Here is a 26,447-nt window from a genome sequence, read left to right as displayed (position 1 = left end):
GTCCCAGATTGGAGAGGGTGCAGGCTGGGTTGAGGGACACCCCCCACCCCAGTGCACAAATTTCATGCACCGGGCCTCTAGTCCTATCTAATAAAGAGGTAATATGCTAATTGACCCTCACGCCATCACAAAGATGGTGGTGCCTACAGCCAATAAGGAGGGAATATGCTAATTGACTGCACTGCTCTCAAAGATGGTGGCACCCACAGCCAACAAGTAGGGAATATGCTAAATGACTGTCACACCCTCAAAGATGGTGGTGCCCACAGCCACAAGATGGCGGTGCCCAGTCCCCTCAGCCCTGCTGGGGTGGCCGCTCTGCGTGCCTGCCTCCAGAGTCCCCTAGTCCCCTCAGCCCCCCAGCCACCCAGGGCCAGCCTGAGGCACAGGCAAGCCTCGGATGGTGGCTGCCCAGCCGACGCCCGAGGCACAGGCAAGCCTCAGATGGCAGCTGCCCAGCTGCCCAGGGCTGGCCTGAGGCACAGGCAAGCCTTGGATGTCGGCTGCCCAGCCACTCAGGGCTGCCCTAGGCTCAGGTAACCAGGGCCGGCCAAGGCTTGTGCTGCCGGCAGTGGCAGCAACAGAGGTGTGATGAGGCTTCACCTTCCCCTGATCGTCGGGTCGCCTCACCCTGCTGAGGGCTCCCGGTCTGTGAGAGGGGGCAGGCCTGGCTGAGGGTCCTCCCCCTTCAGTGCATGAATTTTCATGCACCAGGTCTCTAGTAAATAATAAAATATCAAACAAGCCTATAAAAAATAAAATACTTGAAAAGACACTTCACAATAAAAGATATGTAGGAATGTCCAATAAATTTACAAAAAGTATTCAACATCCTTAATCATTATGGAAATGAAAATTAAAGTCATAATGTATACTACTTCACATCCATTAGAATGGATAAAATTAAAGTCTGATAATATCAATCCAAATTAGGATATGAGGTATCTGGAAGCCTCACATGTTGCTGGTAAAATACTTTGGGGGAAGTGTTTGATAGTTTCTTATGAAGTTACAAATACACTTACCCCATAACCCTGTAGTTCCATGACTACATTTTACCCAAGAAAAATGACAACATATGTTTACAAAAAAGAAAACATGTACCAAAATGTTCATAGCAGCTTCATTTATAATAGCCCCCACTGAGAACAACACAAATGCTCATGGTTAATGGAAAAAAATTGTGCCATATAGATTTAATGTAATACTACCCAGCAGTATAAATGAATGATCTGAAACATGAAATACTATGTATGGATGCATTTAAAAACCTAATGTTAAGTGAAATAAATCAGACATAAAAAAGCACATACATTATTTCATTTATGTGAAGTTAATAAACTAGCAAAATTAATCTATGGCAACAGAAATTAAAACAGTAGTTGCTTATGGGGGTAAGAGTTATTGGGTGAGGATTGGGGTGATTGAAATGCTCTATATTTTGATTTGGGGGTGTTTGAAATATGCTCTATATTTTGATTTGTACGTTGGTTACATAGTTCTATCTCTATCTCTAGCTCTAGCTCTAGCTCTAGCTCTATCATTTCTATCATCTGTCTATATCAACCTCAAAACTCATCTAACTATACCTTAAGACCATGGTAGGCAAACTGTGGCTTGCGAGCCAGATGCGGCTCTTTGGCCCCTTGAGTGTGGCTCTTCCACAATATACCATGGCCTGGGTGAGTCTATTTTAAAGAAGTGGCGTTAGAAGTTTAAGTTTAAAAAATTTGGCTCTCAAAAGAAATTTCAATCGTTGTACTGTTGATATTTGGCTCTGTTGACTAATGAGTTTGCCGACCACTGCCTTAAGATCAACGCATATCACTGAATGTAAATTTTACTCTAATAGGAAAATGAGTAAGAGAATGGACTCCTTCATTTCATTTTTTTTGGCGCTGCACACACTTGGAAGCTGGTAGGTTAGGAGCATGGAGGGTGGAAGGAGAGTGATGGTTGGGTGTAGGGTAAAGGAATAGGTAAGCATAGCAGAGCATTAGAGATGGGGGGCGGGGACAGATTTCCTAGCCAGCATGAGTATGAAACTTGGGGGAAAGGAAAGAATGTTTAAGAAGGATGTTTAGGGAAATCTGTTTGTTTTAAACAATGTGAAGGCTCATGTCTTCCCTTCAAGAAAATCTGAAGCACTCCATTTTTCTTGGCTTTCAAAGTCGAAACCTGTTGCTTTTGAAAGTGTCACCATCCTGAAGCTAGGTATAAAAGGACTCAGTTCCTAAGGATTTCAGGTAGCATGCCCAAGAGTGTTTAACTCTCAATACTCTAACAGCATGGAGGGATGGCGAGGCGGGGAGGGCGGGGGGAGAACGTACTGAGGAGTGTAGTGTAAATTTTTAAACTTCTGGTTTCCTGAGTGAGAAGGGCCTTTGAAGTAAGTTCTGCAAGGGTTCTTATATCATCAAACAATAAGGACTAGTCCTGAGATCCTAGTCGCTTTAAAGGGAAACCTTACCAGTGTTTTATAAGTGAACCCCCCCGTCCCTCCCCCCACCGCCTTGATTTCTTTACTGGCTGCTTGCACAGCATGCACCACCCTGTGGATTTATGTTCTCTTGCAACTTGTTCAAGGCAGTTTGGAATTGCCTCTCTATTTCTTTGTTCCCAAGGGGACATTTCCTTGTTGTGAAGCAGCCTAGAGCTGTGAAACCTTAGCAGAACATTCTGGGCACAGTTGGAATTGACTTTGTTTACTTCTTAGCCCCTAAAGACCCACATTAGTTAGGGATGCAGCTTTGGTGCATGAATCCCTTTGTCACCATCTCCCTCTGCTGGCCTGGAGTTTGCATCTTAGTACTCCACCCTTTCCCCCATTTGGTCTGATTTTTAAAAATCTTCTTGGAATATAAAGATAGCGGCCTCAAACAAAACAAAATGTTTACTTATGAGTAAGCTCTAGAAAATGTACTTATTATTATTCCCAGTTCTCATTATCCTGCTCACCTTCCTGTCTTTACCCATCACAACTCTAGTTCTTCTGTGGTCACACTGTGACACTCTAACCCTCAGCATCACACTCCAGTATATCACTGTACAGCAACGAGCCGCGCCTCAAATAATGCGTTTTTTTCTAAATGCAAAGTACTTGAAATATTTCCATAAAATATTTCTTACTATGAACAGATTTGTGCTTACTAGTTTTTCATTTTGGAGGGCAGATTTTAATGTTAAAATATTGCATGCCATTTGATTGGGGGGAAGGATTAAGAGCAAAGGGGGAAGGGTGGGTAGATAGAAGGTGAATTATTCTGAACAGTTCTGGGAATGATACCATATTTTAAAATCAATCCAGAATGGAAAATGGAAGTTGCTTCCAGGCATGACAGTCTAGCATTTACAGCTCAATTTCTGTTTCCAGTTCTCCCAGAAAACAGATATCATGAAATCTTTCATGAAACTCCAAATCTCCTCTTAAGATGATGTTTTTGGAGGCATGGAAAAAGCCCACAAACACCAAGGGCTGGTGGAGGGAAAGGGAAAATAAGTCTGTTTTCTATTCTCCTTGGGCTGACTGAGAAGAAGGCAGGAGTGAGGAGTGGGGTCTTGACTACAAATTTGATCATGTTTAAAGGAGAAACAGTCTTTCTAAAGGCTCTGTCAGTTTTGTGCTCCCAGACGCAGAGACCTGCAATGAATGGCTTCTTCTTTTTTTTTTTTAAATATATTTTATTGATTTTTACAGACAGGAAGGGAGAGGGATAGAAAGTTAGAAACATCGATGAGAGAGAAACATCTAACAGCTGCCTCCTGCACACCCCCTACTGGGGATGTGCCCGCAACCAAGGTACATGCCCTTGACTGGAATCGAACCTGGGACCCTTCAGTCCGCAGGCCGACGCTCTATCCACTGAGCCAAACCAGCTGGAGCAATGAATGGCTTCTATTAAATAGAATACCTTAATGAGTTTTTGAATATGCAAATCTAGACTTAGGCTTTAATTTTGAATTTTGAGTAGGAATGGAGAATTAAACTTCTTCTAGTAAATTAATATGACTTTAGTGGTTGAGGCTGGCAGTCATATGGGAGAAAGGGTCCTACTTGGGAACTTTCTAGAATGAGAAGGTCTGAGTGACACTCTCATGGGGATAGCCGTATAGGTATTGGCATCTAATAACATTTAGGTTTCAAAAAGTCATTCAAGCACTTTGGAAGTTACTCCATATCTTAAGCACATTATTTGAAACATGCTTCATTGCTGAGCCTTGAGTGATGTATGGACCTGTGTTGGTTGAGAACTCGTGGCCTCAGTGTGACAACAAGGACTGGAATTGTGATGGTAAAGACAGGAAAGTGGGCAGGAAAATGAGAACTGGGAATAATAATAACTAAGTTTTATTGAGTATTTATTACATGTCAGGCATTGGGCACTTTCTGTACATTATTTTATTGAATTTTCACCCTGGGAAGTGGCTATTATTCCCATTTGACACAATTAGTAAATGGTGCACCCAGACTTAAATTCCTATTTAGTGCCTCTATTTTTATAGAGCATAGAGAATATTTACCATATGTAATTCTTTGTTTGAATGAAATTAAAAGCAAACCAACAAATAGCCACTGGTCATAGTATCATGTCTTGTGAGGACATAGATTTTGGATTATTCAACTTTAAAACAAGGAGAATCTGCCATTTTTGATAACGTGAATGAACCTGGAGGACATTATGGTAAGTGAGATATGCCAGACACAGAAAGAAAAATATTACATAATCTCATTTATATGTGGAATTTAAAAAGTCAGACACATAGAAGCAGAGAATAGAATGGTGGTTATTAAGGACAAGGAGGTTGTGTGAGGGGTGCTGGTCAAAAGGTACAAAGTTTAATTATGTAGGATGAATACATTCTAGAAATCTAATGTACAGCATGGTGACATCCTATATAATAAAAGCCTAATATGCTAAGTGTCTGGTTGGCCGGTCGGCCGTTCAACCAATCAAAGCGTAATATGCTAATGATATGCTAAGGCCGCTGAACTGCTCACTCTGATTTTCACTGACCACCAGGGGGCAGACAGTCGACCAGTCGACCAGTCGCTATGACGTGCACTGACCACCAGGGGAGAGACGCTCTGACTGGTAGGTTAGCTTGCTGCTGGAGTCCGGCCGATTGGGACTGAGCAAGCCAGGCTGGACATGCCCTGGAGCCCTTCTGCAGTTTCTCCGGGGCTGGCCAACCTCCCGTGTCCCTCCCCAGCCCCAATCATGCACTGGTGGGGTCCCTTGGCCTGGCCTGCACTCTCTTGCACTCCGGCACCCCTTGGGGGATGTTGGAGAGCTGGTTTCAGCCCAATGGTGGAATGACTGGTCGCTATGATGCGCACTGACCACAAGGGGGCAGACGCTTAACGTAGGAGCTACCTCCTGGTGGTCAGTGCGCTCCCGGGCTCATGGCTGGTGAGTACAACAGCGGTGGCAGGAGCCTCTTTTGCCTCTGCGGCGTGGGACATCCTCTCAGGGCTCCCAGACTTCGAGAGGGCACAGGCCTGGCTGAGGGACCGTCCCCCTCTCCAGTGCACAAATTTCGTGCACTGGGCCTCTAGTTAGTTAATAATGTACTAGTATACTGGAAATTTGCTAAGAGAGTGGGTATCAGATGCTCGCTCTCTCTCTCTCTCACACACACACACATATAATGGTAACTGAGATGGGTATGTTAATTAGCTTGACTGTAGTAATCATTTCACTATGTATATATCAAAGCATGCTGCACATCTTAAATATATACATTTGTTATTTAAAAAATTAAATTAAATTTAAAAAGAAGATAGAAAAGTAAACATATCAGATGTGACTTCTCACCCTCCCCAAAGCAAAAACCAAAACCAAAGCATATCTACTTGTATACCCATTCATACCACCTTTTCCATTCTCAGTCCTTGGTCCACTCATCAACACTTTCTTCTATATCTTCACACTTTCCTCTTACTAGCTACAGCCCTTCTACATCTTTTACTCTACCCAGCCAAGAGATGAGCAGATATTCTGAGAAGATGTGCCAGGTTTTCATTACTCATTTTTTTTGAGAATGGCAGAAAAGGGAAAATTGCTTCTCAGTGCTTCCCTCACCTCATCGTGAGAGGCTCTTTGTGTAAAAGCAGTGTAAGGAATTTGTTGGCAAAGGTGAAATATGGGTCCCAGGAGATGCTGTTTTTAAAAGAAAAGCTCTTATAAAAATTAAATGTTTTGTCTGTCCTTGAGTTAACTTTGGAATGAGTAAAACTTGGACTCTTGGGCTCAAAGAGTAAGAGAAAGAGTACCCATTAATGAGAAGCAATTGTCTAGAAAAACCAGAGGCCACAGTATCATGTAGTTCAAAGTTTATGGCAGTTTTGTGAAAAAACAAGTCTTATTTTATAAGAAGCTTAAGAAGTATAAGTGAACTATTTTTATTTTATATGATGCAATATTTTATTTAAATGGAGCCCATATTTTAATTTGGGCCATTTTCAGGAATACAATGGGCTCCTTCTTGAATGTACCAGTATAATAGATTTCCTAGACTTAGACATCCCTAATTTCAAACATTTGTCTTACTTTATGAAAAAAGTTGAGGACAGAAATAGAGAAAATAACTAATCATTAAGTCCTAGCCCAAATTATGTGTGTGGTGAAATAGGATTGGACAGATATATACGATACTTTTGCCTAATTAATGTTCACCCAGATGACCATTTATGTCCCTTTGCTATTCCAACTTTTATGTAGAAGAGTACCTGGCACATAATAGGTACTCAGTAAGTATGGAAGGAAGGAAGGCAGGAAGGGAGGAAGGGAGGAATTAATTGAATAGTCCCTGCTGTCTGCTGCCTGGCAAGAGGCCTACTCCTGCAAGAGAAACCTTCCATTGCCCAGTACTTCCCATGCCTGTTTGGTTATTCTAATTAGCAAACCCACTTGGCCACCGGTATGAAAAAGCAGTCTCAAATCAGCATTAATGGTAATAATGATGGCATTATAATCCCAATTTGCTGACTCCTGAGATCTTTTATTTTTAATTTTTTTCTTTATTGATTAAGGTATTACATATGTGTCCTTATCCCCCCACCCCCCCCCCACCTCCTCACTCATGCCTCACCTCCCTGGTGTGTGTCTGTGTCCATTGGTTAGGCTTATATGTATGCATACAAGTCCTTTGGTTGATCTCTCCCCCTTACCCCTCCTCTCCCCTACCTTCCCTATGAGGTTTGACGGTCTGATTGATGCTTCTCTGTCTCTGGATATGTTTTTGTTCATCAGTTTATATTGTTCATTATATTCCACAAATGAGTGAGATCATGTGATATTTATCTTTCTCTGACTGGCTTATTTCACTTAGCATATTGCTCTCTATGTCCATTCATGCTGTTGCGAATGGTAAGAGTTCTTTCTTTTTTACAACAGTGTAGTATTCCATTGTGTAGATGTACCACAGTTTCTTAATCCACTCATCTGCTGATGGGCACTTAGGCTGTTTCCAAATCTTAGCTATGGTGAATTGTGCTGCTATGAACATAAGGGTGCATATATCCTTTCTGATTGGTGCTTAAACTTTTTTTTAAAATTAATCTTTATTGTTGACATTATTACAGATGTTTCTCTTTTTTCCTCCCTAGCTCCCCTGCACCCAGTTCCCACCCTGCCCCAGGCCCTCACCACCCTATTGTCTGTGTTCATAGGTAATGCTTACATGCATATAAGATCTTTGTCTAATCTCTTCTTGCACCCCCCGGCACCTCTTTCCCTCTGAGAATTGTCAGTCTGTCCCTTTCCCATGCTCCTGATTCTATTCCATTCACCGGTTTATTCTGTTCATCAGAATTTTTATTCATTTGATTTTTAGATCCAACTGTTGATTGATATGTATTTGTTGCCACTTTGTTGTTCATATTTTTTATCTTTACCTTTTTCTTTTTCCTTTTCTTAAAGAATACCCTTCAGCATTTCATATAATAGTGAAACTCCTTTAGCTTTTTCTTGTCTGTGAAGCTCTTTATCTGACCTTCAATTCTAAAAGATAGATTTGCTGGGTAGAGTAATCTTGGTTGTAGATTCTTGCTATTCATCACTATGAATATTTCTTGCCACTCCCTTCTGGCCTGCATAGTTTCTGTTGAGAAATTAGCTGACAGTCATATTGGCACTCCCTTGCAGGTAACTAACTGCTTTTCTCTTGCTGCTTTTATGATTCTTTCTTTGTCTTTAGCCTTTGGCATTTTAATTATGATGTGTCTTGGTATGGTTCTCTCTGGATTCCTCTTGTTTGGGGGTCTCTGTGCTTCCTGGACATGTAAGTCTATTTCTTTCATCAGGTAGGGAATATTTTCTGTCATTATTTCTTCAAATAGGTTTTCAATATCTTGCTCTCTCTCCTTCTGGGACCCCCATAATTCAGATGTTGGTATGCTTGAAGTTGTCCCAGAGGCTCCTTATACTATCTTCATATTTTTGGATTTTTTTTCTTTTTGCTCTTCTGATTGGGTGTTTTTTGCTTTCTCATATTTCAAAACATTGATTTGATTCTCAGGATCCTCTAGTCTACTGTTGAATCCCTGTATATTATTCTTTATTTCAGTCGGTGTATGCTTAATTTCTGACTGGTCCTTTTCCATTTTTTTGGCATTCTCACTAAGATCCTTGTAGGTCTCACTAAGTTCCTCTGAGGTTTCTAGAAGATTCTTAAATAACCTTATAATCGTGGTTTTGAACTCTATATCCAGTGGTTTGCTTTCATCGATTTCTTCATTTGTGACATGTTTCTTGGTCTCCACATTTGGCTGCTTCTCTGTGTTTGTTTCTATGTATTGGGTAGCTGCTAAGTCTCCTTGAGTTGATAGAGTGGCCTTGTGTAGTAGGTGTCCTATAGGGCCTCAGCCTCCCCAGTCAACCTGAGGTGGACACCCTTGGTGCACCCGTTTGTGGGCTATGTGCACAGTGTTGTTGTAGTTGAGCCTTGATTGCTGTTGATGTCACTGGGAGGAATTGACCTTCAGATCAATTGTTTTTGGGGACCAGCTGCAACTACAGTGGGAGAGCTGCTGTGCAGGAGACACCCTTATGGAGCAGGACTTGCTTCAGTGGGGCTTTGGTGCTGAGTCTGCCCCTTCAGTGTGTCGCTTATGGATGTGAAGAGGTGTAATCTGGTATGATCTCACACTAACCACTGGGTACACTGGCTCTTGGGTCTCCAGGGAGGTGCAAAGTCAGCCACTGCCTGGGGCCACCCAGCAGGAGCTACAGAGAGATCTTCCGATTCTTCCTCTTTGTATCGGGTTTGGAAATGCCCAGATGAGGCCCAGCTGTGAAGCAAGGCAGGCTGGTGCTGGTGATGGTGCCAGGTCTTGGGGCTCCCTGACGCAGCTGCAGCTTGTTTGACAGGTTTTTAGCTTGAGAAAGGAAAGGCCATTCATATGCAAAAGCCAATGCGCCCAACTTGGGTGGGGCAGGATCTCAGGGAATCACCAGGTTGGAGCAAACAGAAATGACTCCTGCCCCGATGCCAGACAGTTCAGTTTCTCCTCATATGTGTCTGGGTCCCCAGAGCCTTGCCCTGGTGCTGGAGCTCAGAGGAAGCGGGAGCTTGTATGTTCAGTTCGTGGTGCCTGCCTTTTAAGAGGAGCAGCTGGGTCTCCAGCAGCCTCTGTGTCACTGAGCCCCAATCCCCACTGGTTTTTACAGCCCGTAGTTCTTACTGCCGTAGGGACTTCTTCTTCTTCTTTTTTTAAAAATATATTTTATTGATTTTTTACAGAGAGGAAGGAAGAAGGATAGAGTTAAAAACATTGATGAGAGAGAAACATCCATCAGCTGCCTCCTGCACACCCCCTACTGGGGATGTGCCCACAACCAAGGTACATGCCCTTGACTGGAATTGAACCTGGGACCTTTCAGTCCGCAGGCTGATGCTCTATCCACTGAGCCAAACCGGTTAGGGCCTGTAGGGACTTCTTTTCCCAGCTCTGGGACCCTGGGCTAGGGTTCTGGTGTGGTGCTGGGACCCTTTGCTCCTCCAGGCAGCCTCCGCAGAGGCGATCTCCCTCCCAATTACAAAAGTGGCATATGTGGGTGCAGGACCAGCCAGTTCCTAGCCTCCTCACCTCCTACCAGTTTCAGTGTGCTTTCTTAGTCTCTAGTTGTAGGACTTCCATTCAGCCAGCTTTCTGGCGGTTCAGGATCATAGTTATTCTGTATTTTAGTTGTAATTTTGATGTGGTTGTGGGAGGCAGCGAGTACAGGCATTTGCCTATGCCACCATCTTGGTTCTCTCCTTAAATTTTTAAGTCAAATGAAAACACATTGCAAATGTTAGCATACTAGCACACATAAAGAAACGGTTAGTCAATGAGCCTTAGTGTTTTCTGCTTATGTGCGTTTTCCTCTCCTCACTTAGGAATTCATTACCTTAATTCCTCTTTGTCTTTTGATTCTTTTTTCTCCCTACTTTTCTTCTTAACTTGCCTGCTTTTCTTCACTATGAATACTTGAATACTTTCCTAGAAAATCCAACCCTGAATTGCTTTCTATAATAGTCCAGTAGCTATTCTGCATTGGAAAGAAAACGTGCTTGCATTTGGAAATGTTTTAACTCATCATTTAAATTTGATAAACTTCTGAGTTTACAAACAGAGCTTGATCAAGGAGAAGAAAATATTTCTATTAGAGCAGGGGGCTTTATCAAGTGTTCATGCCCGACTGTGCTGGACCAAATACCGTGCTGGGCAGTGGGACATAACTATGAAAAACAGAACTGGTCCCTGTGTGTGGGAGAAGACGAAAAACAATTGTACTAGGAGCTCTACACACATTATCTCATTTAAAACTCATAGTAGTCCCAAGAAGTAGCATGGAATTAAATCCTTGTCTTTTCACCAGTCTTATTACCTACTTTAACCTTGGTATAGAGCCCTGTTTTCTTCACCTTTCTCCAAACAGGCATATCCTTTTTTGGCCCTTGCCCAGTTCTCCCTCTAGGAATGAATTGTAATTGGTCTAAAGTTTAGACTCTAAACGAATAATAATGGTATAATTAGCCTTGCTGAATAATTGGTTAAGTCTGTGTGGGCCATGCAATTCTGAGACTTGAGGGAGAAACTGGTGGGAACCCCTAGCGGGGGAGGTTTCTTGCTCTAAAATATGGATGCAAGGCAAACATGTTCTCCTTTCTACCTCTAGATATTATCATTAGCAAGTGATGTATGGCGATCAACAGCAAACTTGGTCCAAAGTGAGAACCAAGCCCAAGAAAACAAGCTGATGCACCAAGCATGCGGTAGGCAGTGGATGGAATGAGGGGCAAGGACCTAAAACCTCTATGGGATTGTTGAGTTGCTGAATGAATCAGTCCTGGAATTGCTTCTCCCTCAAACTTCTTGACAAGGGTAATAATAAATGCCCTTACTGTTTAAGATGTTTCAGGTTTCAGTTATTTGCAACTGAAAGCATGTCCAGAGAGAGATTATTACCTTTCACAAAATTGAGGCACAGGGAAGGTAAGTCACAGCTCAAGCTCACTTAGGTGCAAAGGGGGAAAACCAGGTTCTAAAGCCAATCTGGCCTCTGAGAGGAGCCTTGTTCTTAGTCACAGGCTGTGGTACCGCTGCACTGACCCCAGCTTTTCACTTCTATGTAAGTGGAATAGTGCTGACTTAAGTGCATCCTGTTTCAAAAATGAAATGTGTTGCACTGTATTAGCCTGGATTGGAGGAAGATATTGGTGGTCCTAAGTTCTTTCTCGACTCCAGCCCCTTCATAAATAACCGCTATGGAGTAGCAGGAGAGAAATATGAGTGGGTCTTCTACCTTTCTGTGCCTAACAATGCTTTTACCTGTGAGTACAAAAGAAAGTTATGGATGGATATATAAGCCATGTTTTTAACTGCATGATAAATCTTACTTAGATTGATTCTTAAATTATTGGGTTTGGCTATATCTGAGATCAAGAAATTATCCCACACATGCATCATAACTAATTTTTATGCGTTTAATGAGTCCTATTATCCTGGGACTACAAACAAGGCTAGCTTAATCATCTCTACGCACCTTAATGGAGATACCACCAAACTATGGTGTATTTAAATCTGGGAGTCCCTGGACATGCTGTTGGGAGTGGTGAGGAGATGCTTTGTACACTTCAGTGTCATGGAGAAGATCATTGTTCAAGTCAGAGTTAATGGTGAAATACTGGCTTGGCAGAACATTTCTGGGAATCTGGAAAGTTTAGACTGGCACATGCCATAATGAAAAACATTGCATGCTACAAAGTTTTTTGCTTAAAAGTATCTTTTAGTCATAGCCAGCTTTTAGATGGCGTTCATGGCATTGGGATGTGGTAAACATTGTGAATATGCCCCCCATGAGATCCAACAGCTAATTAAGTGAGGAGACACTGTTTGTTTTTTAAATAATCAGTTACTATCCTCATCCTGTCTTTGTCTCACCTGTGTAAGTATTAAACTGTGAGGTCAATTTGCTTTCCCCCAAACAAAAGCTTTCAAGCCCAAATGTTGACTTGGAACATTGTGTGATGAGTTGAACACCATGTGAGTGGGACTTGAGTCAACCTGCAGAGAATCTAACTCACAAGAAGTAGGCTTTGCTTTTAATTCATTGTAGTTGTATGTTTTGAGTGATCTTTGGCCTCTCCTGGCCCAAAAATACCTCTTAAGTTTGCATTCCCTGGTCAGTTATTATTCATGCAGCTGTTATACTTTACTAGAGGCCTGGTGCATGAGATTTGTGCCAAGGTGGGGGTGGGGTGTTCCTCAGCCTGGCCTGCGCCCTCTCGCATTCCAGGAGCCCTTTAGGGATGTCCGACTGCTGTGGAGGCTGGAGAGGCTCCCGCCACTGCAACTGCGCTTGCCAGCCATGAACCTGGCTTCTGGCTGAGCGGCGCTCCCCCTGGGGGAGTGCACTGACCACCAGGGGGCAGCTCCTGCATTGAGCATCTGCCCCTGGTGGTCAGTGCGTGTCATAGTGACTGGTCGTTCAGTGGATTTGCATATTAGCCTTTTATTATATAGGATAACTCCATTTCTGTAGGATGTTATGTGTTAAGTAAATGTATTTTGTACTCTACTTAATTAAAAGACTAACAAAGCTGCTAACAAAATGACATGAAATTCAGAAAGATGAAAATAAAATTCAGGAAAATGGGGCAGATGAAAGTGACATGATAGAGTAAGAGGGAGCTGGGAAGTATTTAGTCCATGGAAGTGAAGTCTGCAAGATCACGCACATGCATTCAAGTTGGTCCAGTTCCCCAGAGGGACAAGATTCCTGTAATCTCCGCATTAAGACATTCCTGCTGCTCAAGAGAAGGTTGACTTTCCTGGAACTAAAGCCTGGGGGAATTGTTTTCCAGTAGGTCTTCCTAAAAGGGGACACTGAAATGTAACAGGATTTCCCCTAAAGAGTGTGCTCACATAAATATACAGTTCTGTAAAAGTGTTTGAACTGGGGGCAGGGAGACAAAACAGTGCAGCCCACACTTCCATTAGATCTACATGCACTGTCTTCTCTTTTCCCTCAGGAAAGAAAGCTGCTAAATGGAGTCTCAGTTTCCAAACCTTAACATTTGTCAACTATGATATGATGACTTTGCAGGTGTGAAAATAGCAGTAAACTATGTTTTTGTAAGTCAGAGTCCATATTGGAACTTACAGCCTTAAGTTATATTGTGGATGTAACCTTGGTTGGCCTACCCACTATTTGTCTTCTCGTTAGAATTTTTCAACTCCCTTTTCCCCCTTGACTTTAGAGTGCAACTGTTTGTGTTTATATCTGAGAGCACACCATTCCACTGGAAAGACCTCTGGGCATAAATTTAAGGTAGCTCTTTGTTTTACAAAACATGTACTAGAGAAGTACAACTACAAAATAAAAATCACATGGTTCTAATTTATGGTATTCATTCACAAAGTAGACTGTGACACTTCAAATGAATTCTTTAAAAAATTCAACAACCAGCTCCCATTTCTTGAATCTGTGGGCTTTCAAGGTGTTCTTTGTGGGTGGAATGGAGAGAAGGTAGCTCTTAAGATCACATAATAAAGAAGAGATAAATAGATAGATAGATAGATAGATAGATAATGAGGCTCAATAGAAAACACTATTTCCAATAACATATTTAAAAAGTAAAGTTTGCCATGAGTGCATCCCAAGAGAGAACACCTGTTAGGAGTTTGGGGTATATTCTGCAGATTTTATTTTCTCTGCAAATAATAACATTTTATGTAACTCTACACAACAGTATTCTCTCTTGAGTTAGGAAACTGGTCGAAAGGAAATAAACCTTACCTTTCAGCGGTCCCAAGGATACCATGAAGCCCATCACCTCCATCTCCTGTCTTTCATGTTGAAGGACTACAGGTGTACAGGTGCTGGCAAGAATAATTGTATCTGATTTTCTTCTGCTGTTGCATACACAGGTGGAGCCACAAAACATGTAAAGTCACCTTTTAAAAAGGTTTATTTTTTTATTTTTCAATTACAGTTTACATTCAGTATTATTCTGTATTAGTTTCAGATGTACAGCATAGTGGTTAGACAGTCATGTACTTTATAGAATGGCTCCCCTACTGCTTCAAATACCCACCTGATCCCACACATAGTTATTGCAATATTATTGACTATTTTCCTATGCTGTAATTTATATATATGTTAATGTAAATAATACTAGTAAACAATTAAAAAGAGGCCTTGAGGAGGATCCAAGATGGAGGCGTAGGTAAACACCTAAACTGCTGCCTCGCACAATTTCAAAACTACAACTAAAAGACAAAACGTCTATCACCCAGAACCATGGGAAAGCTGGCTGAGTGGAAGTTCTACAACTAGAAGGAAAGAGAAAAGAGCATTGAGACGTACACAAGTGCTGAAAAGCTGAGGTACGGAGACGCGCGATCTGGGCTGGTGGCAGGCATTGCTTTTTTCAACCCGAAGGGAGACAAGCCCCCGATTACTCTGAAATCCAGTTTCTGGGGAGACGTGGGGGACCCAAACTCCTACGGGGAGAAGCTGGACTATCTGCCATTGGGTCGGAAAGTGAGGGTGGCTTGCTTGTAGAGCTGCGCGCAGGAATAATTGTTTACTGCGCTGGGGCGCGGGACGCGGGGATGCGGTCGAAGATGCAGAGCTGGCTAACTGGCAGCCATTGCTGTTTGCCACGCCCTAGCCTAGTGACGCCCTGAGACCCTGCCCCGCACAACCTACAAACCCACCCAAGCTCCAAGCAGCGGCTTTAGCATATGAATGGCCTGCCCTATCACAGCTTAACCTAGCAGACTTGCAGCCTGGGTCAGACAGCTCCAAAACCTCCAAACCCCAAGCAAAAAGGAGAAAACTGTAGTTCTCGCTGTAGCTCCTGCTCGGTGTCCTCAGACAGTAGCTGACCTGCACCCCAATGGAGATCCAGAAGCCAGTGTACCTAGTGGTCAGTGTGAGACACCAGATTTCAACTCCTCACATCCATAAGTGACACATTCAAGAGGCAGACTCAGTGAGCACCAAAGCCCCACTGAAACAAGTCCTGCACCATAAATGTGTCTCCAGCTCAGCAGTTCTTCCATTATAGACACAGCGGGTTCTCACAGCCAATTGGCCTGGAGGTCAATTTCTCCCAGTGTACCAACAGCAATCAAGTCTTAACTACACCAAGACTTTGCACTCAGCCCACAAAGGGGTGTACCAAGAGCGTCCACCTCAGGTGATTGGGGAGGCTGAGCTACTGGCCCCTATAGGTCACCTACCACACAAAGCCACTCCATCAACACAGGGAAGCAGCCAAAATGCAGAGACAAAGAAACATGTCACGAATGAAAGAAATGGAGGAAAGCAAACTACTGGATGACGTAGAGTTCAGAACCACATTTATAAGGTTACTCAAGAATCTTCTAAAAACCTCTGAGGAACTTAGTGAGACCTTTAAGGATCTTAATGAGAATGCCAAAAAAATGGAAAAGGACCAGTCAGAAATTAAGCATACACTGTCTAAAATAAAGAATATACAGAAACTCAACTGTAGATCAACGTACCCCAAGAATCAAACCAAAGATCTGAAATATGAGGAAACAAAAAACACCCAACCAGAAAAACAAAAAGAAAAAAGAATCCAAAAATATGAAGATAGTGTAAGGAGCCTCTGGGACAACTTTAAGCGTACCAACATCTGAATTTTTGGCATGCCAGAAGAAGAGAGAGAGCAAAATATTGAAAACATATTAGAAGAAATAATGACAGAAAACTTTCCCTACCTGGTGAAAGAAATAGACTTACAAGTTCAGGAAGCACACAGAACCCCATACAAGAGGAATCCAAAGAGGACCACACCAAGACACATCATAATTAAAATGCCAAGGGCAAAAGACAAAGAGAGAATCTTGAAAGCAGCAAGAGAAAAACGGTTACCTACCTACAAGGGAGCACCCATACGACTGTCAGCTGATTTCTCGGCAGAAACTATGCAGGCCAGAAGGGAGTGGCAAGAAATATTCAAAGTGATGAACAGCAAGAACCTACAACCAAGATTACTCTACCCAGCAAAGTTATCATTCAGAGTTGAAGGTCAGATAAAGAGCTTCACAGACAAGAAAAAGCTAAAGGAGTTCATCACCACCAAACCAGGATTACATGAAATGCTGAAGGGTGTTCTTTAAGAAGAGGAAGAAGAAGAAAAAGGTAAAGATAAAAATTATGAACAACAAAATGACATCAAATACATACCTACCAACAAGTGAATCTAAAAATCAAGTGAATAAAAAATCTGAAGAACAGAATGGACTGGTGAATATAATAGAATCAGGGACATAGAAAGGGAGTGGACTGACAATTCTCAGGGGGAAGGGGGTGTGAGGGGTGAAGGAAGAGATTGGACAAAAATCTTACACCTATGGATGAAGACAGTGGCGGGGGGTAAGGGCATGGGGTGGGGTGGGGAATCAGGTGGAGGGGAGTTATGGGGGGAAAAAAAGAGGAACACCTGTAATAATCTGAACAATAAAGATTTATTAAAAATAAATAAATAAAAAGAGGCCTTGGAACTCATGCAGTTAGAATTTGTGAAACGAAGTCTTAATTGTTTTTCAGTTGTATCTGGAAATAAAAGATAATGTGGCTATATTTTAGGCTACTTTGTGTGTGTGTGTGTGTGTGTGTGTGTGTGTGTGTGTGTATACATGCGTGTGTGTGAATTATTACTTACCATATTAAGGTAGTTGATTTTTGAATGTTAGTGTTGAGTCAACTAGTTTACTTAAAATTGCTCCCAGAATTTTTGTCTATTGACATAATATTATTATGAGTATCAACAGCCTAATTCAGATAACTGAAATTAGTTAATAAGTCAGTGAAAGATGATTTTTAAGTTCCAGTCAGTGAATGAAAGACTGACAATCTAATTTATATACCATAAATATTAGTTAATTATTCTTTAAGATCAGTATCTTACCTTTGAAGGAAGATTTGACCTAACACAGCGTCATGGGTGAAAAGCTCTGGATGAACCCTTCCTGAGCTATGGGAGTGGTTGACTCTCTTACTCCAACTTTAACTTCTTTGTTAGGTACATTGGCGGTTTTTGGATTATAGTTCTGTTTGAGTGTGTGTTTGTGTGTGTTTAAATTTAAGGTAAAAGGATCTTCATAAAAGAGTTATTGCATCATGGCTACATAATTCTATCTTATGGATGAATTATAATTCATTTAACAACTTTTATTGTTGGACATTTGGGTTCTTGAATAAATAATTCTACATTATGTATATGTATTTCATACAAATACCTGTCTACAGATACTCCAAGAAATATAATAATTAGGTAAAAGAGATGGAATATTTTTAGGTTTGGGAGAATGCTTACTTTACAGATAGGCTTTTAAAAATGATATACTTATATGCATAGCCAATGGACATGAACAGTAGGGTGGTGAAGACCTGGGGGTTGGGTGGGGAGGAGAAGGACAGGGTGGATAAGGGCTGGGTGGAGAGAGGGAAAATGGGAGACATCTGTAATACTGTTAGCAATTTAAAAAAAGAAAAAATATGAGTACATATTTATTTTATCATTGCCATCACTTAAAATATTATTTTTAGGGTTTCCAATTTGCTATTACTTTAATAGTTCCCAAATCACTATTAATTTAATGGTTGCCAGTTATTTTAAGGGTTAAATATATTTATTCTTCTGTGAATTGTTTGTTCATGTCATTTGGTCATTTACCCATTTTTTTGTATTAGGACATCAATATTTTTATTTTTAAAGGACTACTTTTATATTAAGGACATTAGCTTTTTTAATATATTTGTTGCAGATAACATACCTAATTTGCAACTTTAAGTATTTTTGTGTATTTAGTTGAGTTTTACATTATGATATACTCATTGTATTGATATTTTTGTGTGATTTTTGTCAATCTGTTTTAGTTTTGTAATTCCTTTCCAATGTAAGAATCAGCCAAATATTGCTATATATATTCCTTTAGTGTTAAATGATTTCATTAGTTATATTTAACATGTCTGTGTAGATCTTATTTTGGTGTGAGGTTAATATCAAACTTGATTTTTTTCCCCATGTTCTTTGCCATCTTTCCCTAGCAACTTATGTGGATAAACCCACACTTCACAGTGGTTTATGATGTTTCCTTTGTAAATATTAAAAAAAAATTAGGTTTACCAGCATCTGTTTCAGGTCTTGTTTTCTGATCTGCCTGCCAATTCTATTTTTAGATCAGACTCTTTTAATTGTTTACTTGGTAAGACTACTCAGGACAAGGTATCCCTTATTCCCACCCATTGGTCCCCTTTCACAAAATTTCCTTTGGTTGCTTTTTTGGGGGGAGGAGGGAGCAATAAGTAGTAGGATTAGTTGTTTCTTAATCCCATTCTTTAATTAAGGCTATACAAACATGTTATCAGAACAGTAACTTTTTACTATAATTTGAGAATATATAATTAGTTTATTCATTTAACAGCTCTATCAGTTTCTCTGAAAATACATTTTTAAAGGTGAAAATGAAACACAGTTCTGTTTCCAACCACTGAATAGTTTCACATGCCTTAATATATATTTTTTTCTTTTGCTGGTTTTAGCATTTTTGTATTTTATCTTATGATAGTATAGCTTGGTTAATAGGATTATGTTTCAGGCATAAAAAGTTATTCCTCAATGAGTATTTGATGGGTATTATGAACTATATTGTTCTTTTGTTATTGTTCTTGTTTAGTTTTCACTTCTGAATCATAAACTTGACTCTACAATCCAGCAAGACTTGGAAGAGGATAAGGAAAATATGGAACCCACACAAATGCAGCAAGAGCACAAAGCTTATAGGATATTGCAAGCAGGCAAGGATGAGGGGTGCTCTCCTGAGCTACAGAAGGAATGCTCTGATGGTTAAGATAAGATGCAAGTCGATTTGATAGAGTTGTCCACAGTGGGCGATGCCCACCACAGGCCATGTGTGTGGACTGAAAAGAGAAGTGGTCCAAAGACTGAGCTCCAGGGGTCTATTGTGTTCAGAGGCCAGGAAGAGAACTCGGCCAGTAAAGGAAATTTAGGTATAGGAAAAGGAAGAGAGTTGTGTCTGATGAGTAAGTTTTTCAATAAGAAGGAGATAATTAACAGTGTGAGGAGCTGATGAATTGTATAAAAAATAAGAACTCAGCCTTGATGATTAGTCTTGGCAAGACATAGGTCGTTGGTGAAGTTGCCAAAATTGTGTTCAGAGAGTGGCATATTTGTGTATGGGGACCATTCGTTGTGGTCCCAATGCTGAATCCAACTTTTCACTGGAATATTTTAATCCTGTTTTAACTGTAAGATCAGTGCTTGGCCAAGTGTTTCAAATGTAAAAGTTATTTTGTGATTTCTTTTTCTTTTTTTCTTTCTTTTGTTTGAAGTTCTATGTGTGGGTGTGTTATGCCAATAACTGTTTCTTCAAACAAACTGTTATATGCTCATGGATATAGCATATAATTTTGGAAATTATAATAAGAAAAAAAATTAAAGTGAGTTACTTAATTTGAAATTTAATCTAAAGTGCAGCCACTTTTCTCTAGGACTTTTTTTTTTGGCAGGGGGCGGGGGAGCTCTGAGGCTTTTCTATAAACATCACTGAATTAAATGATGTGATTGATACTATATCACCCTATGACTTTGGGTTGGCTTTTGGGGTTGGGTGCTAATGTAATTGCTGGGCAAGTGACCTCCAACAGAGCTGCCCAGTTGTTGCAGAGAAGACCTTCTTAAATGGGAATAGGGGTATTCTGATGAGGGAAATGCAAATATAATTATTCCACTGGTGAAACATGCTTTCAAGAGCCAGTGTTCTCAATCTGTCTCCTGTCTCCATGACACATTCCTATGGAGGAATTCTTTCTCAGATGTAAAAAGAATATTTTATTTAACACTTAAGGAAATTATAAAGATTCTTTAAATTTAGGAAGCTAATGATGGAATTAGGGAGATATTTTGCATTTTTATAACATCTCCATTAAATTTGTTGAAGATCAGGCTAAGGGAGAACACTTCTGAGTCAGAATAATTTTAAAATTAAATCATCAAGGTAGACTGAGATTGAAATAAGGAACACGGGATGGCACTGAGAGTGCTGGAACGTGGCTCTTTGAGTAGATTCAGGGGTAAAACCTCCAGAGCTCTAGGTACCTCTTTTAGCACCATAAGATTATGATAATAGGTGCTGATCAGATGCTTCTCTGATCCTTTGATTTAAGCAACTATCTCAGAAGAAAGGACCCACTTAGCTTATCTACTAAACAAGATTTCCTCTTGAAGATTTGGCAAAGCCATTTCTATTTTACTTAAATTGCCTACATTTTATGTGTCAATCAATGGCTATTGGGAAATATAGACCTTAATGATGCCAAGTTAATTATAGGTGTTTAAGACCAAATATTAGTAGGTGGACTATGTTGTTCTGGAATATTAGGTTAGTGTTTTGGGGAAGTTGAGTAAAAACAGGGAGGAATACATTCTTATTTTATGATTCAGAAACTCAGAATCTGAATTACTAACATAAATTGACATCAGTACTCTTGTCCCACTTTTGACTCCTTATATTTTGCTTTGCCAAAAGTCCAGATGAGAAAAAAGTGGAAATAAGGAAACTTGTTTTATGTGAGCTAAATTACTTGTTAATATGTGCTATTAAAGGCTGAGAATGAGTTTTAGAATTTGAAAGTTCATTGTACTTATTATCTTACAATCAAGCCAAAGTTATTGAGAATACCATATGGTTTTAAAAGATATATTTGGTGTCTTTGGGAACTGGAGGCTACTAAATCATTAACAGCTGCCAGAATGGAACAGACCAAATGTATTTGGAATTTAGTCCTTTGTAGTGGGGAAGTTTGTGGGTTTCCTGGTTCAGCCCATCTGATGAGAAGAATAACTCACAAACATGTTAGCTAGTTGCACAGGATGAAGTTTTGCCAGAGAATATGATAGATGAGAGTGAAGATAAATTTAAAAGACTGTGTCATTAGTTGAAAAAAATTAAAGACAATTAAAGAAGAAAGTAATATTGCCAATTGTTAAGAGTTTCATCAGGTGCAGGGGTTCTCAACCTAGGAATTATTTATATTTGGGCCAGATTAATTGTTTGTTGTGGGGTCTGTCCTGTGTATTGTAAGATGTTTAGCAACATGTCTAGCTTCAACCACTGGATGCCAGCAGCATCCTCTCTCCAGATGTGACAATCAAAAATGTCTCCAGACATTGCCAAATGTCCTCAAGAGGCAAACTTGCCCCTGATTGAGAACCACTGGGCTAGACTACACAATAGCCCCAAAATCAAGTTGTTAGCATGTAGATGTTTTTAAAATCTCGAGATTGGATAAGATCAGTTAGATGTAGTGAGAGGAATAAGGAGGCAAAAAGACCAAGGACTGAGCCCCAAGGAACTCAAACTTTCAGAGATCCCATGAAAGCATAGGAAGGGGCAGAGGAGACTGAAAAGGAGCCATCACAAAGGGAGGAGGAGAGTGGGGAGAGTTGTCACAGGGGGTAAGAGGAGAGAACATAAAACTAAAGCCTACACTCGGTGAATAGCTGTGGGGGTTACTCGGTTGTGCAAATCATGGTAGTAATTCATGACCAACTGAAAAGTGATGTTCGCATTTCTATTTCCTCAACTCCTGTCTCATAGGTAAAAGCATCTGATGCGGATGCAGGACTCTATGGCTTGGTCGAATATTCTCTTTATGATGGATTCCAAAGCTACGAAGCACCTCGAGCCTTCCAGATTGACCCACATGATGGGCAGATCTGTGTTTCTCAAGATATTGACAGGGAAAGGGACCCAGCCACCTATGATCTCTTGGTGAAAGCAAGAGATGGGGTAAGTCTTTGTGTATGAAATTTTAAACAGACTCAAAAGTGAACCACTATGTATACATTACAGAGTATCAAGGATTGTCAATGGCCAATACTGTTTCATAAATCACTACTTCTTTCCCTTTGCTAGAGAATTTCAAATCAAACACCAGACATTATATTATTTCATCCATAAGTAGTTTAATAATATCTCTAACAGGTAAGGATTTAAGAAAAACACAACTATAACAAATGAACATTAATTAATTAATATCTAATATGTATTCCATTAAAATTTTTTGGAGTATTCAAAAATGTCTTTTAATAGTTTGCTTACTTGAATCAAGATTCAAATAAGTTCACAAATTAATTTCATCCCGATCTTCCTTAAGTTTCAATCTATGATAGTTATCTTCCCACCTCCTTACCTTTTCTCTTAAGATATTTATTTTTTGGAAGAAATCAGGTCATTTGCCCTTTAAATTTTCTACATTCTGAATGTGGCTGATTTCATCCCTGGGATTCATTTACAATGTTCTTTTATCATATTTCCTATAACTGTCATTTAGAGCCAGAGGTGATGCTGTGAACTTTTTATTGCATCAGCAGACACACATCATTATTTCATTACGGGTAATGACATGGTGATTTTTGAATTCTATTATTCTTTTGCATTTATTTTCTGGAATCTTCAACTAAAAATAAAGTACTCTCATTAACTAGTTGATTACCTTGCAATATAATTCATATAGTAAAGGCAAATCATACTTGATTATTTCTTTTTATTTTATCAGCTTTTAGAATATTGAGTTGGTGCATTTGCCATCTCCAAAGAATAGTAATGATGTTTTTTCTAGTTTTATTATGAAGTCTTGGATTTTAATATATTTGATCTGTTTCTTACATTGCCAACCTTATCCTTTCTGATGTACATATTGATCTATCAGTGAAGGAACATTCAAATTGGCTCATATGTCTTTTTTTTTGCAAACTTTTAAATTGACATTTTTTAAAAAATGCAGAAGAGTGTGTAAATCATAAGTACATCTTATAGGATTTTTGCAAAATGACAACATGCGTGGAAGCAGACAAAGAAACATTACCAGTTCCCTGGAAGCCCCTCTCTTGACTTCTTGCTGTAACTATCCCTTCCACCCTTGTACCCTTTAAGAATAATCATTATTGACTTCTAATACCAAACATTATTTGCCTATTTTTAAACTTTCAGTGAATGGATTCATACAGTATGTGTTTTTGTTGCTTTTGCTCAACATCATTTGTAAGAATCATTCATGCTATTGTGTGCAGCAATACTTCATTCATCCTCATTGGATTATAGTATCCTTTTCTGTGAATTTACAATAATATTTATCCTATAATTGAACATAACCATTTTTTATTACAAATAGTGCTTCATGAACTATCTCATACATGTAATTTGGTGAACAAACATAAGCATTTATACTGAGTATATATTTAGGCGTTGAATTGTTAGACCATAAGAAAGCCAAACAACTTTTCAAAATGATTGTACCATTTATACTCTAATTAGTAAAGTATGAGAATTTCATTTGCTCTACATTGTCCCAAACATTTGTTACTTTTTAAAAATGCTGTGCATTTAGATGTTATTATTATTATTTTTTTAGTATATTGTTATTGATTTCAGAGAGGAAGGGAGGGGGAAGAGAGAGAATCATTGATCAGCTGCCTCCTGCACACCCCCTACTGGGGATTAAGCCTGCAACCCGGGCATGTGCCCTTGATTGGAATTAAACCTGGGATCCTCAGTCAGCAGGCCGAGGCTCTAGCCACTGAACCAAATCAGCTAGGGCCATTTGTTATTTAATCTCTTTTTAATTATAGCAATGCAGGTACCCATGTAGTGGTATAGCACATTGGGGACTTTGCATTACCTTGAAGAATGATAAATAGAGTGCATTTTCAAATGTTACTGGCTATTTGTTTAGCTTGTTTTGTGAAGTGTCTATTCAATTATTTACCCATTTTTTATTGTACTGTTGGCTTCTTATTGTTTTTTTATTAATTCTTTATATTTTTGGCATTCAAGTTCTTTCTTGGATGTATTTGTTGCATATATCTTTTCCCATTCTGTGGCTTGCCTTTCACTCCCTTATTGGTGTCTTTTGAGGAACAGAAGCTTTTAATTCTAATAAAGCTCAGCTTATCTATATGTTTCCCTTTACAACTGTCCTTTAAAGAAATATTTGCTTATCCTAGGTACAGAAGAGTATTCTCTTATGTTTTCTTCCAGAAACTTTATTGTTTTACGTTTTACATTTATTTTTTTCAATATAGTGGGAGGGAAGTTTATTTTTTCCAGTATGGGTATTCAGTTGACCCAGCATCCTTTGCTAAAATGATCATTCTTTCCTCACTGCACTGCAGTATCACTTTTGTCATGAATCATGTGACTGTGTATGTGTGTGTCTATTTTTTACTTACTTGTCTAACTTTGTACTAGCGCCATACTCTTTTAATTTTTTTTAATCTTTATAATAGGTCATGATTCATGTATTCTTTTAGCTTTGTTCTTCATTTTCAAGATTGCCTGGGCTATTCCTGACCATTTACACTTCCACATACATTTTAGAAATAGCTTGTCTAATTTCTATTACATTGCAGCAAAGATAGCCTACTATACACACAGTTTTGTACTTTTTCTTTTCACTAAGTCTATTTTGGAGATTTTCTTTGTTACTGACTACTCCCTTATGTAGATGGGTACTGCTAACACCTTTCTGGTCTAATCCTTGTCTTTTGAAATTAATGAGAGAATCCGCCTACTTAAGATATAAGTCAATGAGGAAAAATGAGTGTGAATATATTTATTACAAGAAAACATGTATAAACATGAAAGTAATCAGTAAAATTACTGTGAGCTATTACTATATTCAGTAAAATTACTATGATCTATTTGGTTAGATTTTATCAACCCCTGACTATGTGATTGCAGGAATCCTTGAGTCTATGTAAGAAAACATGTAGTAAACAAAAATAGGAGTAAACAGAGGAGTTTAGGTTAATTCAAGTCTCTGTGATTGTTTAAAACTCAACATATGCGCACACAAATATTTACCAAAAGCTTCAGAAATATATTCTCAATAGATTTTAAGACAATTATAAAAGGCCATCCTAGGATTGAATAGCCAGTTTAATTCCAATACTATAGTAGTTGAACATCTGTTTCTAATTAGTTGGTTTCAGATGACTTTGTAAAAGTGTACATATTTATCTTAATAGAAATAAGATAATTTGATGCCAGAACATTTTTTACTGATAAAAAAAGCAGTGCACTAATTAGGATTATTGGCAGAGGAATAAAAAAAATCAACCCAGATATTTAATTTAAACCTCCTTTCTTCTTTCTGTTTTTATATTGAACCAATCTGCAGACTTACTCTATGGAAAGGCCTGCCTTTCCTCAGTTTACCAGTCTCTATGGCAACATTCAAGTACATCTTTAACCACAAAGCTTTCCCAGCTTGAACAAAGGGGTTGCATTTTCCCCCCAGCCAAAAGGTATTTTCTTTCCTAGATAACTAAGAAAGTGTTTACAGTCTGTGTAGCAGCTTCTGATAGCTTTTAGAAATCAAACAAGAAACATTCTTCAGGGTGGTGATAGCTATGGTCTGAATGTTTGTGATACTCCAAATTCATATGTTGATGTTCTTAGAAGTTGGGGCCTTTGGAAGGTCACCAGGGTGGAGCCCTCATGAATGGCATTAGTGCTCTAATAAGAGACCTCACAGAACTCTTTAGCCTCTTCCCTCATCTAAGGGCACAGCCAGAAGTTGGCAGTCTCTGGGCCTTGCTGGCACCTTGACCTTAGACTTCTGGCTTTCAGAACTGTGAAAAATAAATTTCTGTCATGTATTAATCTCCCAGTTTATGGTATTTTGTTAAAGCAGTCTGAAGGAACAATGATGTATATGAATGATAATATTCTTGTGCAAAAACTCCTTGTTTTGTAGAAAGAAAATCCTCCAACAAAGCACAACATAGTCTAGATCCGTGGTCGGCAAACTGCGGCTCGCGAGCCACATGCGGCTCTTTGGCCCCTTGAGTGTGGCTCTTCCACAAAATACCATGGCCTGGGCGAGTCTATT

General features: G+C 39.6%; 1 protein-coding gene across 1 annotated transcript in view; it reads left to right on the top strand.

Annotated features, from left to right (window-relative positions):
• The window catches only part of DCHS2 (dachsous cadherin-related 2), a 200,001-nt gene that overhangs the window by 84,064 nt on the left and 89,490 nt on the right, over positions 1-26,447 (top strand). The window contains exon 2 of the mRNA XM_080672565.1: positions 22,151-22,342. Within this exon, the coding sequence (XP_080528691.1) occupies positions 22,151-22,342 (192 nt within the window). The remainder of the gene's footprint in view (positions 1-22,150; positions 22,343-26,447) is intronic.

Source organism: Plecotus auritus, assembly GCF_963455305.1.
Source record: "Plecotus auritus genome assembly, chromosome: 6".
Taxonomy (NCBI): Eukaryota; Metazoa; Chordata; class Mammalia; order Chiroptera; family Vespertilionidae; genus Plecotus; species Plecotus auritus.
This window is presented reverse-complemented; position numbering and strand designations above follow the sequence as displayed.